This window comes from Octodon degus, unplaced genomic scaffold (genome assembly GCF_000260255.1).
Source record: "Octodon degus isolate 3935 unplaced genomic scaffold, OctDeg1.0 scaffold00122, whole genome shotgun sequence".
Taxonomy (NCBI): Eukaryota; Metazoa; Chordata; class Mammalia; order Rodentia; family Octodontidae; genus Octodon; species Octodon degus.
Window position 1 is genome coordinate 491885 of NW_004524698.1, and position 14407 is coordinate 506291.

General features: G+C 40.3%; 1 protein-coding gene across 2 annotated transcripts in view; it reads right to left on the minus strand.

Moving 5' to 3' along the window:
- The window catches only part of LOC101572854 (protein SGT1 homolog), a 48260-nt gene extending 39074 nt beyond the window's left edge, over positions 1 to 9186 (minus strand). Inside the window, exons 1-3 of one of the 2 annotated variants that reach the window (XM_004640256.2) lie at positions 9001 to 9183; positions 8853 to 8910; positions 87 to 177 (exon numbers count right to left, since the gene is read on the minus strand). In XM_004640256.2, the coding sequence (XP_004640313.1) occupies positions 87 to 177; positions 8853 to 8910; positions 9001 to 9038 (187 nt within the window). In that variant the 5' untranslated portion in view covers positions 9039 to 9183. Of the gene's footprint in view, positions 1 to 86; positions 178 to 8852; positions 8911 to 9000 lie in introns of both variants that reach the window. The other variant, XM_023700157.1, reaches the window with a different exon arrangement.
- Between the last annotated feature and the right edge of the window lie 5221 nt (positions 9187 to 14407).

The window sequence follows — 14407 nt, forward strand, 5'->3', positions numbered from 1 at the left end:
AAAAACAAAAAAAAACCTAACCTCCACTTCAATTTCACTTTGGCTAGGGCAAAAGTAATATTAAAGAAGACTATAAGAAAAGTTACCACAGTAATTCCCAAGCAGAATGTGACAGTAAGCTCTTTGACAGTAATACTGTGCATCATCTGGTTTCTGTTCCAAAGTTTTAGTCAGCTCCTACAAATAAAAACGTGCTGAGTATCAGTGGATGTTTTGTAAAGCCATTTAATCTAAAAATGTTGTTTAGTCAAATAACCTATTAACACAAGCTATTTGGAAAAAAAGACAAAGAAACAAGCTTGGAGCTTTTCCTTGTATGAGGATAAGTACCTCCCCTTCCCTTTCTACTTCCCTATACCCAAAGAACACAATCTAAAGTAGTATCTTTGTAAAGCCCTTAGCAGTTCCTGCCATATACCAGGACTTAATAAAAGGTTATTATCATGTTATTTATTCTGAATTTAGTTGGCATACACTGACTAGTTCAGAATTTCACAAATTTGGAGCAGATCCAAACATGCAGTTTGAAACAACTTTTTAAAAAAGTTTTAAAATTTAAAAACAAAACAAAAAACAAGGCAAATCCAATCTCTAGGGCCAGCAAGACAGCTCAGTGGACTAAGCACCTGCTTAGGGAAGCACAGGGACCAGGATTCCAACCCTGCCACCACAGGCCAAACTGGCACTGCTCCAGTGTGTGAAATGGCCAGAGCGGATGGGCGGGCATAGTGCCACAAGCCTGTAATTCCAGTACTAGGGAGGCTAAAAACAGGGGGATCACTAGGAGTTCAAGCTGCACAGTGAGACTCTGTACCAAATACGTTTAAAAATTTCTTTTCTTTTTTTTTCAAATCAAATTGGTGGGATAGTTTCAATAATTAACATGCATACATTCTTCCTAGTGGTTAATTTTTTATTTTTTTAATGTATTTTACAGGGTCTCACTACACAGATCAGACTCATAGTGATCCTCCTGTTTTAAACCCCTCCAAGCACTGCAATTACAGGCACACACCACCATGCCCAGTGTCAATCATCTTAGCGCGCCTCATGGATGGGGCCAGCACAGCAGGCCAGGGATTGAACCCAAGCCCTGTGTCTACCTAAGCGGGTGCTTTAATATGCTGAGCTATGTGGCCAGCAAAAAAATTTTTAAATAAGAAAAACAATCTTTAAAAGTTAAATCTACAGCCCCAAGAGGTTAAAAGAATCCACAAATACATAATCAAGCTTGGCCCTCTCCTCTGTCAATGGCAAAACCCCTCAACAGCTTACTCTGGGTGTCACTTGGTCAGTGCATTTGTTTATATACTATCTTGAGTCTCACTCAGGCAGATGTCTTTCAACCAGTTGATGCTTGTACTGAATAAATTTGATAACTGTTTTTATGTTGTTATAAGAATAAAAATACGGGAGGGCTGGAGATGGCTCAGTAGAGTAAGTGCTTCCCTGGGAAGCGCAAAGGCCTGAGTTCAAACCCCAGTTCCACCAAAAAAAAAAAAAAAAAAAAGCGGCCGGGAAGATAGCTCAGTAAATAAGCACTTGCCTGGCAAGCACAGGGTCCTGAGTTCAATCCCTTGTACCGCAAAAAATAAATAAATAAATAAATAAATAAAAAAGAAAAAAAATATGCACTTTTTGGTCACCCTTATTAAAATAATTAGACTGACTGGTAAGTGGTTTGGTTAAGTTCAAGAACTAAGGCACTACTATATAACTAGAATGAAATCTTTTTTTGTTGTTGTCTTTTTGAGAAAAGGTCTTGCCATGCAGTGCAAGCTGGCCTTAAGCACAGTTTGTAGCCCAGGTTGGTCCTGAACTCAAAAGATCCTCCTACCTCTGCTAGGATTACAGGCATGCGCCACCATGCCTAGTTTACAATGAAATTTAATAACTGTGAAACAACCACCCTGATAAACCAAAACAAAAAGAGAAAGAAAAACCATTCTTTAAGGCAAAAGTCTTAAAATTAAGAATTAGGGGTTGATGATATATTTGTGGTAGAGAACTTGGTTAGCATTCATGAGTCCCAGCACCAAAAAAAATAAAATCAAAAATTGCACCTTGGCATATTTTCAAATATTCAGCTTTAGGCTCTCTTAAAATATCACATAGCCAGCCACCAGGGCACATGCCTGTAATCCCAGTAATAGTGAGGCTAAGGAAAAATCACAAGTTCAAGGACAGCCCAGACAATTTAGCAAGACAAAGTCTCAAAAAGGGATGGGGATGTCATTCAATTCTAGAATGCCCTAGGTTCAATCCCTAGTACCAAAGGGTGGGAGAAGGTACTCAAGGAAGGAATTTGTTAAAGTTAGAAGTAAAAAGGCCGGCCTGATAGCTCAGTGGACTACAGCTTGCGCAGCAGCAGCAGCAGTACCAGTAGCCGCAGTGGCCAGGGTTTGAGCCCTGCCATGCCGGCCCCACCCACAGGGTGTGCTGAGAAGGTGATGGAGACTGGATGTGGTGGTGCGCCCATAATCCCAGGGTTTGGGAGGCTGAAAACAGGAGAATCACTAAAGAGTCTCATCTCTGTAGTGAGACCCTGTACTAAATAAAGAAAAGAAAAAAAAAAAAAAAAAAAAAAAAAAAGAAGAAGAAGAAGTAGTAGTAGTAGTGGAAGTAGAAGTAAAAGCACTGCTCATTCTGGAAACCTTTAACTCTACATTATCTCCTTTTTTTGCGGAACCCGGGATTGAACTCAGGCCCTGGCGCTTGCCAGGCAAGCGCTTTTTCTACTGAGCCATTTCCCCGGCCCCTACATTATCTCTTAATCTGATTCTCCTTTCCATTTTCTTCCAGTCACTCAACTAATTTCCAATCAGATAGTAACAGCAATCATTCTTCTATTTTAAACTACTTACAACTGTTGAAGGGGGGTAAAACCAAATAAAACATGCAAAACTGATAACATTCATCACACGTTTACCAATCTCAGCTGTGCCTTCAGCAAAGTTCTCTCTGGTCAGGTATTTCAAAGTCAGCTGCAAACTATTAATGATATCATATATCCCAATCATCTTCCCTCCTCCAGTTGATGAATTTGATCTTTTGAAACCAAATACTTACCACTTACAAAGGGTGCCATTTTGAGTGAGCTTACCTCTCTTACCTCAGCCTCCTGATTAATAAAATGCAAAGAGTATACATCACAGCTGCTAGAAAAATGATAGGGCTCATCCAACACACTGGAGTACTTATTATATACCAAGCACTACGCTGAAAACAGCAGTAATACACAAAACCTGCTACTGTCTTAAAGCTTACAATCAGGGCTAGCACAGATTTACATAAGAAAACTGTCTTATCTGAGAAGTCATTTCAGCTGCATTCTAAAGGAAGAAGCACTGCCAAGAAAAATAATGATATAGGTCAAGAATACATTTTGAGGGGCCGGGGAGATAGCGCTTGTCTGGCAAGTGCAAGGGCCTGAGTTCAATACCTGATTTGAAAAAAAAAATACATTTTGAACCTAGTACTAGGGAGGCAGAAATTAGGAGGATCACTACGAGTCCGAGCTGTGTAGTGAGACTCTGCACACACACAGAAAAAAACATTTTGAGCAAAAGACATAGCAACTCCAAGATGCCAGAATTGAGTTGAATACATACATTCAAACAACAGGTATGAAGTCAATGTGACTGCAACCTAAAGAGCAAATCAGCTATACCTCACTTACTACTTTGTAGGCCTTAATAAGGAATTTAGACCTTTGATGTGAAGGAAGGCCATAGAAATTCATTATTAGGAGGGTAACACAGTCCAATGACAATAAAAATGTCACTGGCTACTCTATCATGAATACCTTATAAAGAAGCAGGAATGGGGCTAGCCAGATAGCTCAGCGGACTAAGGCACCTGCTTAGGCAGAGTACAGGGACCAAGGTTCAATCCGTGGTACTGCATGCCATGCTAGCCCCACCCACGGGGCACACTGAGGCAGTGAATGAGTCTGGGCGTGGTGGCACGCACCTGTAATCCCAGTGCTTGGGAGGCTACAAACAGGAGGATCACTATGAGTCTGACCTGTATAGTGAGACCTTGTACACCTTGTACCATATACAGTAAAATAATATAAATTAAAAATTAAAAAAAAGAAGCAGGAATGGGGTGGAAATTTCTGAGAAACAAATATGTTAACACTAGGCTAGAAGAGAGTAATAACCATAGATATTATGAAGAAAAATGAGATGTGTTCAAACCAGGATTGGATATGGGGGAGAAATCAAAAATAACTGTGGGGTTTTAGAGTAGCCTAGATCTATACATGGATCTTATAAACATAGCATGAAAATTATTGATCATTCTCTTTACAAACTCCTGTCTTTCCCATATTTTCTACTTTTCCTTGATTGCCTTTGCCTTTGTAGTCTTTTTTTTACTGATACTTTTTAATTCAACTGAAAGCAAAGATAACTAAAAGGTTTCAAACTATACAACCATACATGTATACAAGTGTAAAGTAGCAGGAATTCACACTGAAGACAACTAGTAGTGGATGTTATTCTGCATAAATTTGATTTGTCCTCATGGTCTTAATCTTCTCAAATACTGACTTAATCATACTATGGCCCCTACAATACTGATCACAACTTTCAGTCTACTATTCTGCTAATCTTTTACAACTAGTACTTCTCTAACACTGTTTAGACTTTTCTCCTTAGATTCTCTGACATCTTTAAGTGTCCAAAAATTCCATACATGTTTCTTGAACATATCCTAATATACTTGCTTCTCTTAAGCAAGAACCCCATATAATCAAATGCCCCTGAGGTAATCCACGCATAATATTCAAAATTTAAAGAAACTTCTTTAAATCTGTTGCCCACCCTCGATTAGATCTAAGTGCCACAAACTAAGTAATACCAACTTCTACATTTCCCAACCTAGCAACATAGGCATCATCCTGTACCTTAAAACTGTCACAAAGTCTAGTGCATTTCATGTAAAATAATTCCCTTCAAGGCCTTTAATCACTGCTCTAAATTCCAACATTCATCCTTTACCTGGTCTGTAGCCCCTTCTTCCTGTTATTTACTGTCCTTCATGCCTCTTTAATCTATTTACTCTGCTTTTAAAGCAGGTATTGTAATTTGAATAACTTAATTTCCTTCAAATTTTTCAGAGACATGCATAACCATGATAAAACTAAAATCCCTCTGCTTAGATTTATTGTCTTTATGACTGGATGCTCTACTGCATAGCTTTTATTTCCTAGCACTTGCCTCTACATTTTATGTTCTACACTACAGAACATGTCCCCAGGATGGAACAGTTATGGAGTCTTTACCTATCTCAGGCATGCACTAAAGCACAAAACATACACAGAGTACCTTATTTATCATCAAAGTAACTCTTATTTTTTCTTTTGTTTTGGTTTTTTGCAGAACCGGGGATTGAATTCAGGCCCTTGTGCTTGCCAGGCAAGCGCTTAATCTACTGAGCCATCTCCCCGGCCCTAAAATAACTCTTAAGTAGGTCTTATTTCCATTTTGCTAATAGAAAATTTGCTCTGTGATAAGAACTGGACCATGACGCTTCTGGTTGAGTCCTTAACTATCATGTATAATGGGCATGAAAGACTCTTTTTCCTCTCCCTATTGAACTGCAATCTCCTCTTCAAAGATTTTTTTGTATTTAAATATATCTTAGGGGGATGCAGAGATGGCTCAGTAGAATAAGCGCTTCCCCTGGCAAGCGCCTGAGTTCAATCCCTGGTTGGGGGGGGGGGGATCTTAACAGCAATTGCACGTATTTATGGAGTATCTACAGCATATACAATATGAAATGATCAGAACAAGGTTATTGGCATATCTACTTCAGTTATACACCACTTCTTTGCTGGGGAAATTAAAAATCAGATTTTTACTGAAAATTCTTACAATTCATATAGTTAATAATATTGAGACCCAAAGCAATTGAAAAGATCTGTCATAGTGATGTGTAGCCATTTAGAGCCAGAATGGGGCCTCAGGACACAGCCTTTTTTTTAGTCTCCTCTTTTAAGTAATGGTTCTCAAAGGGCCACTACCATCTCTTCTGAAATAAGACAATTATTGTTAACCATAATTATACTACCTCTTTGGAACATCCAATGTCATTGCTCCTACCAAATACAGTCTTTCCATCTTAATATTCTGGGTACCCAAGACAGTATTCACCACTAATGAACCACCTGGTGAATGAATGAAAAATGTGACCAGTGTCCACAGTCATCTTCCTACATTCCTAACTGGATCATCTTATATAAAATACATTTAAACTAATGTTGTATCAAGTGACCTGAATTACAAAATGGCTACACTTGAGGTAGTCATTAGGAAAACAACTCACCCTAAGGAGTTCCAGACTTGTCACTACAACCAGTTATCTCAAGGTTTAGAGAGAGCATTCTAGTTGGCTGTAACATAATCAACCTCTCCATCAGTTTCTGATTACATGTCTGTGAAGGGCCCAGACAATATCAATTTCTAACTGTGACCACACTTTTGAGAACCATTACTTACAAGAGGAGACTAAAAAAAAGGCTGTGTCCTGAGGCCCCATTCTGGCTCTAAATGGCTACACATCACTATGACAGATCTTTTCAATTGCTTTGGGTCTCAATATTATTAACTGAATATGAATTGTAAGAATTTTCAGTAAAAATCTGCATGGTGACACTGACATTACTTGTCCAACAGCCACAAATTAAGAACCAAGTCTACATGTCTACCCTATTCAAGTTTACTTCTAGGAATACACAATCAAAAAAAAAAAAAAAAGGAATGTATTGTTCATCAAAATATATGTACGAGAATTCACACTGGCTTTATTCACACTAATGAGAAATAAACCAAATGTCCATTGCTAAATAATTGATGTTATATTTATACAACAAAATAATACACAATGAAAAATTACTACTTCACACAGTATGGGTGCATATTCATACAATGATTAAAACAGAACTAAAGTATCTATACTAAACAAAGCACTAACTTTATTTTGTGTGTGTGAGCACAACAATAAGCAAAACTAACTGATGGTAGGGCTGGCCAAATTCCTCAGCGGATTAAAGAGCCTGCAAGCATGTGCAGGGGCCAGAGATTCCATTCCCAGGCCTGCCCTGCCAGCTCCACCCTGTGAAAGGCAACTGAGACTGGGTGTGGTGGCACACGCCTGTAATCCCAGATCTTAGGAGGCTCTAAACAGGGGGATCACTACAAGTCCAATCTAGTAGTGAGACCCTGAATACCCTGTAGAACCTTCCCTAAAAAAAAACATACAAAAAATAAATAAACTAGGGGCCAGGGAGATGGCTCAGTGGAATAAGCACTTGCCTGGCCTGAGTTCAATCCCTGGTTCCACCAAAAATAAATAAGTAAATAAATAAACAAACAAACAAACTGATGACACAACAAATGGAATCTACTGGAACCTTAAAGATGGAGATGTTCTATAATGTGACTAGGTGATGTTCAAGGGACAAAATTCATCAAATTTTGTCTTTAAATGTATGTTTACATTTGCCGTACTACAATAAAAACTTTTTAATGTAATTCAGAAGTAATTTTGTCAAACTGGATTTCCAAAACATCATTGGGCCTAACAGGTCAATGATAGAATGTACATTAAAAAATTAAGCCAGGAAGATTAGTGTTGGAGACCAGCCTAGGCTACACAGTGAGTTTGAAGCCAGTCTTGGCTACATAATGAGCTCAAGGTCAGCCAAACTTGGTAGCTGTCTAGCTAGAAACAATGAAGAGAAACTGTCAAAAAATTCCTCTACATTATTCCAGTACTGATCCCAGAAACCTTTACCCACCTTATTTGAGCCTCTGATTTTCTGTTCAATCTTATCTCCCGCTCCACTTTCAAGCCACTCTTAATCAAAGGGGCTTTTGCAACTCCTACTACAAATCAACTTCGTTCCAACCTCAAGATCTTTGTATTGGCTCTTTTTTACTGCCAATCTAGGTCTCTCATTCAGGTCTCAATTCCAATTAACGCCCCCTCGAGAGAAGCCTTGAATATTTCTTCTGTAAGTCATACCTAGGAAAAACGTCTTGTTGCCTCAAATTGCTAACTTTTTGAGCAGTTGTGGTACGTTAAGTGTTAGCAATGAAGCACCCTTAGCTCTGTATTTGAAAGCAAGATGCTCCTGCATAAATTTTGAAATCCACAGCAGTATCTACAGTATCTGTGTAGCTTCGGCTCTATTTTAATTTTTATTGAGCTCTTGCTTTTCCACGTTTCTCTACAGCTTTAAGGACTAAGTTTATTAAGCGCATAAATGACTTTAGCCAGTAACAATCACCACCTTGCAAACAACTCATGACTGCTGGGATTACAGGCGTGTGCCATCACGCCCGTTTGACTTAACAATACCCAGAAAGTCTCAAAAGGCACGTGAAAAGTTTTTGGTAATTGTAGACTACATACACAAACTTAGAACCGTGCCTCGTATTTAAGAACGGTGCCTCGTATGTGACAATTAAAAAGTAACTATCAAATGAAAGAGTGAATTTGCATCACCAAGTCTAATTTTCACTTTTTACTTCATTTTTTAAAAATCTCTCAGGTCAGTGGGATGCCAATTATGTCCCCAAGAAATAAAACGTACGCGTTGGGTTTTCTCTGTAGCTGTGGGGCTGCAGAAGTCTGGGAGGTGTAAAAGCAAGAGTAGCAGGGGTCTGAGGCAAAAGGTCACTTTAAAGCAGAGAAAGAGGTGCAAGGATTGGGGCTGAGACAAACACAGCAGCTTGGGATCCACGAAGGAAATAGTGGGAACAAGCACTTTTAGCCAGAACCCAACTCATTTCCGTTCCCCTAAAGAAGATAGTGGAAAAGACAGAAATGGATTCTCTCACCTCTAACGCCGCCTGAGGGTCCTCCTCGATCAGATTATCTGAGAAGGTCTGGGAAAACCTGCCAGGAAAACAACGAATTCAGCAGGTTCACTAACCAAGGTAAGAAGGATAAAATGAACAGCAAAAGGAAAGAAAAACAAACACACACCGCTGGGCTGTTGCAGGTCCTGCAGCAGGCGCCGCCATCTCCAAACTACAGTTGTAGCGGCCTGAGAGACAGCCACCGCAGTTACCAGCTTCGCCGCCGCCCTAAGGGGAAACTTCTGGAGAAACACCAAACGAGCTTCCGTCCTAAACAGCCAACGAGCAGTCACGCAGCGTGCAGCTGGGGGAGGAGAGGCGACTAGCCGCCGCGGGGCCGGCTGGGAAGGTGGAGGACTGGCTGTCCCGCCCAGTCTCGGGTCCCGCCCCTCGCCGTGCTTGCGGAGGCCTGCGATTTGTGCATTCGGTCTCTCCTGTGAAGCTCATGTTAGCATCCTAACCTAGCCTCGAGGGGCAGTTTCTCAAAGCCACATCTTAATGTTTTTATCCCTCAGTAATGTGTGGCAATTAGGGGCGTATGCAAAATTCCTAAAATGCTAACGTGAGCTCCATTTTCAATGGTTTTCATCATGGCTGCCGCGGGGAGCCACGCCTTTCGTGACCCATAACGTCATTCGTAGCTGCGTGGGAGTTTCCAGGAGCAGATTCCCGGATGGCCCATAGGTTCCCGCAGTTGTGAATCCTAACCAGCTAGGACTCGCCAAAAGCGTGTTACACTGGCCAAAGCCAGAAGGGAAAAATGTTTGTACTTCCTGCGAGCCGGTTCCCTATTAATGTTTGCTGATCCATTTTCCAGCCTAAGCTTTATTTGTAGTTGGCTTCGCAGACCAAGAAGAAAAACCTTTTCTATCAGAAGGCATAGAGGGGGCCAGGGAGGTAGCCCAGGAATGTAAGCGCCTGCCTGGAAAGAGCGAGGTCCTGAGTTTGATTCCCGGTCCAAAAAATAAAATAAAACAATTTTTTTTAAGAAATGAAGGCATAGAGGGAAGGAACGTAGCCCAAAATTTTCTAGGTGCTGTTTTTCAGTTTATTCGATCAGGCTCCCCACTGCCTTTGACCCTAGCTGATTCAACCAGGACGATTCTAGCAAGCAAGTAGTACCCCCAGACGCAGTAGAATGGGGAAGAGGAGAATGAGAGGCTCAGAGGATGTAGACAAATCCTGAATTAGATTGCCTACTACATCCTAACTCTATACCAACTTGAAATTCAAAGATGTTAATAGCCCCAAGACGTTGAAACTAATTCTAAGACATAAGACAAAATAAGGGGCCCAAACAGATAAGGAGGAATACTTCATAGTGATCTCTTCCTACAAGTTGCCATACCTGGGCTTAGCCTCAAAAAATGAAAGTTGATGGAGGAAGGGAAAAGCAGCTATTTAGCCAGAAAAATTAAGTCTTGTGTGTTTGGAAACAGAAGAGTTCTAAAATCTGTAGAAACTAAAGTTCAGAGAAACAGAGTTAGCGCTGAAGAAGTAAATTCCAGGTCATACAAGGACAGGGAGTGGTATACTAAGAAGCTTAGGTGGTTACTGTCTTTAACAATGTAAATTTGTAGGATTTTTAATCTAGGAGTCCTTTGCACTCTTTGGGTTTAGTATCTCTATTATGAAAGGATAAATAAAGGAGAAAGGAAAATAATTGCTGCTAGGTAACTTTTGTGATCCAGAGATCAAAGAATCTAAATCTGATTATAGAGGGTATGAACTGCAGTGATATTTGAGGTAAAATTGGGTTTAGTGATAAATTGAAAAAGGAAGAAGTTTCTGGTTTGAGTAACTGGTGAAGCTTGATACCATTAACTAATTCCTTCTTTCCTTTTTTCTTTCTTTCCCAAATGTATTTAGTTCAGGGTCTCACTACACAGATTGAATGTGTAGTGATCCTGTTTTTAGCCTCCCAAGCACTGGAATTGCTTGAGCCACCATGCCCAGTCTCAGTCACTGTCTCAGTGCACCCCAGGATCGGGCTGTTGCGGCATGCCAGTAATTGAATCCTGGTCCCTGTGCCTGCATAATGCACTTTAGTCTGCTGAGCTATCCGGTCGGCCACCATTAGCTAATTTTCTTTTTTATTTTGGTAAAAAAAAAAAAGATGAAACACAGGGCTTTATGAGTGCTAGGCAACTGCTCCACCATTGGGCTTTGGCCTATGATAGCTGAATTAGAAGAATGAAATATGAGCTTACTGGTTAGCCTAGTTGTTTAAGCACCTACATGGGCAAACCCAGTCAGGTACAGGGATCACGGTTCCATCTCCAGCTCCACATGACATACCAGATCTGCCCTGAAGGCTGCCTGAGCCAGCCAAACAAACAAACAAACAAACAAACAAACAAAAAACGATATCCTTATAGAAAAGTGAAACAAGTAGATTTAGTTTCATATGAATCTATACATTCATGGTACTTTCAAGCATTTCCAGCAGACTCTAGGACCCATAAGTGAGGAAAGAAAAGTGTAAATATGACCATTTTAAAGAGTTTTCTTACTAATTTAGTTGTTCTTTCATGGTCTAGAGATGAGTCATTGTGAGCTACATTTATTTCAGATAACTTCTCATAGTTACCTTTTCATTTTTAAGGGTCTTTTGATCAGCATCGGTTTTATTTTATTTTTATTTATTTTTGGGGAGGTTGAACTCAGGCCCTTGCCCTTGCCAGGCAAGTGCTTATTCTACTGAGCCATCTCTCCAACCCCCAGTTTTATTTTAAAATAGTCTAACCTTTATAGTCATTGCTTGTTTTATGTCATATAAGGCTTTGACTGCTTCAAGCCTGTAAGAATTCCTCATAAATGCTGTGAATAATTTTATTCACTGTAAATTACCCACTCCTAAGTCTTTAATTTCACAAAAACCTATATATTCATTATTATTTATGTAATGAAAACCTACAATACTCACCTAGTCTTAAATGTTTTATTGAAGTATAATATGTTAATGTGCAGCTTTTTAAATAATTTAGAAAAAAATTAACAAACATGAGACAATAAATGAAAGTTATTGCTCAATATAAAGGTATATGGAGTTACAGGTTTCTTACAATTTTATGTTTTCCAGGTTTAGCAATTAACTGATCAGGTGGCTAATTAGAAAATTTGGTTTTTAGGGCCAGCCAAATAGCTCAGAGGATTAAAGCACCCACAAGCAGGCGCAGGTGCTGGGGTTCAATCCCCAGGCCTGCCATGCTGGCTCCGCCCCCCAGGGCACACTGAGATGGCAATTGAGACTGGGTGTGGTGGCGTACCCCTGTAATCTCAGCTGTCGGGAGGCTGTAAACAGGCAGAACACCACAAATCCAATCTAGTAGTAAGACCCTGAACACCCTGTAGACCCTCCCCTAAAATACACACACACAAAAAAAAAAAACATTTCTAAAAAAGATTTTTTTTATTTTATGTATTGGGTACAGGGTCTAGAAGGTCTCACTACGTAGAGCAGACTTGTAATGATTCTCCTGTTTTCAGCCTCCCAAGTGCTGGGATTACAGGCACATGCCACCACACCCAGTCTCAATCATTTTACCAGCAAGCCCAGGGGGTGGGGCACAGGAGGGATCAAACCCCAGCCACTGCACTCTGCCTAAGCAGGTGCTTTAGTCCACTAACCCAACCCCCAAATGGAAGAGACCCTGTCCCATATTCATGCCGGCTTGCTACGTGACTTGCTTCCCCATTTGGTACTAGATTTAATCAATTTTACCTGAGCAATGGTGCTTATAATCTCATTGGTTGACCATAGTTTTGTCCCACCTAAGAGAGTTCCCAAGTCTTTGCCACTGCCTTAGACCCACCTCACCACATGGTTTTTCTCTATAAAAGTCCCTAGAAGAGACATTTTCCTATGGACAACCCGCGCAGGCCCCTCCTCCCCCCTCCTGTCCCTCTCTTAGATAGAAGCTTTCTTTCCCTCAATAAATACATTCTGTTCATAACCTCTGTTTTTTCCTAAAATTCATTGTTCAGTTTTAGAGAACATGAACTCTTTCCAGGTACCTTTTAGGTTGGGAGACCAGTTTTTCTCCCTGTGTCATTTGGAGGTTCCCTGTATCAGTTTTAGAGGTTTGAATCTACCTTCCACTGGCTCCAAGACACAAATAGCATGGCAGAAGGGCATGGGAAAAGAGAATTGCTCCAACCATGGCTACTGGAAGCAGACAGGGAGCAAGAGAACCACATGGAGGGAGAGGGGGGACAGGAATATACATGATCCACCTCTTCCAACTGCACTTTCAATTTTGAATTCTTCAATAAATTAATCCATTAATGAGATTGTTGCCCTCTCCATCCAGTCACTTCCAAAAAGCACCACTTCTGAACATAAGAGCCTTCTGGAGGACTATTAGCACTCGTATCTACATGTTTCCTCCAAAGCCTCATGCAGTCTTAGTTTAGGCTTTCCAGAGATGGCTCGGTGTAGGGTGTGTGATACTGGGATCAAGGATCTGATGCTGGGATTGATTCATGGGGCACTGTGTTAAGATAAGATGGTCCCAAGCTGGATATGTGTGCTACCCACCCCAAGTTTAAGTATACTAGATAAGATACAAGACAGAGAAAGAGGATGGCTGCTTGTTACCATCTGCCTGCCATGGACTATTTCTTCTCTGTGATGCCCCTCTGTCATGCCAGCCTACCTTGGAGCCAGTGAACAAAAACCTCTACACACTATGAGCCAAATAAACCTTTTCATTTTAACTTTGGGTGTCAGGTATTTTGTCTCAACAATGAGCAAAGTAACTAAGGGACAAATCAAACAACATTATTGTAACTGTAAAGAACTGGAACCTTTCAAAGGGGTGATTAAATAATGATGGGTCTACCCTCCTGGGTGGATAACTGCCATTATCTCAGAAGTGGATTTGTTATAAAAATGACTCTTGGGCCTTGTAGATAGCTCAGCAGTAGCCTAGGCAAGGGCAAGGACCTGGATTCGATCCCATACTGGTACCACATGCTATACCAGCCCCGCCCAGCCACTGAAACCAGGCATGGTGGCACACACCTGTAGTCCCAGAGTTGGGGAGGCTGAAACAGGAGGATCACTATGAGTCCAAGCTGTATAATGAGATTCTATACCAAATACACAAAATTTAAAAAAGTAACTCTCTTGTTCCTTCCGCTTTTTTGCTGTGAGATACATAGCAAAAATACTCTCTCAAAAATTCTTTATAAATTACATAATCTGTGGTATTGTTATAGAGCCAGAAAATGGACTAAGTTGTTGTTATTCTTGAAACTTCCACATAGAGTTGGTAAAAATCAAAAAGAAGGGCCGGGGAAATAGCTCAGTAGAATAAACACTTGTCTGGCAAGCGCAAGGTCCTGAGTTCAGTCCCTTGTTCCGCAAAAAAAAAAAAAAAAAAAAAACAAAATCAAAAGCAAGAGATGACATCCTACACTTCTAATTGAGTGAAATTGTTACAGAAACATAGAACTAGCAATACTCTCTCTTTTTTATTTTTAGCAATACTCTCTTGACACTTGTTTTTTAAGAAATTTTTGCCTGCAAA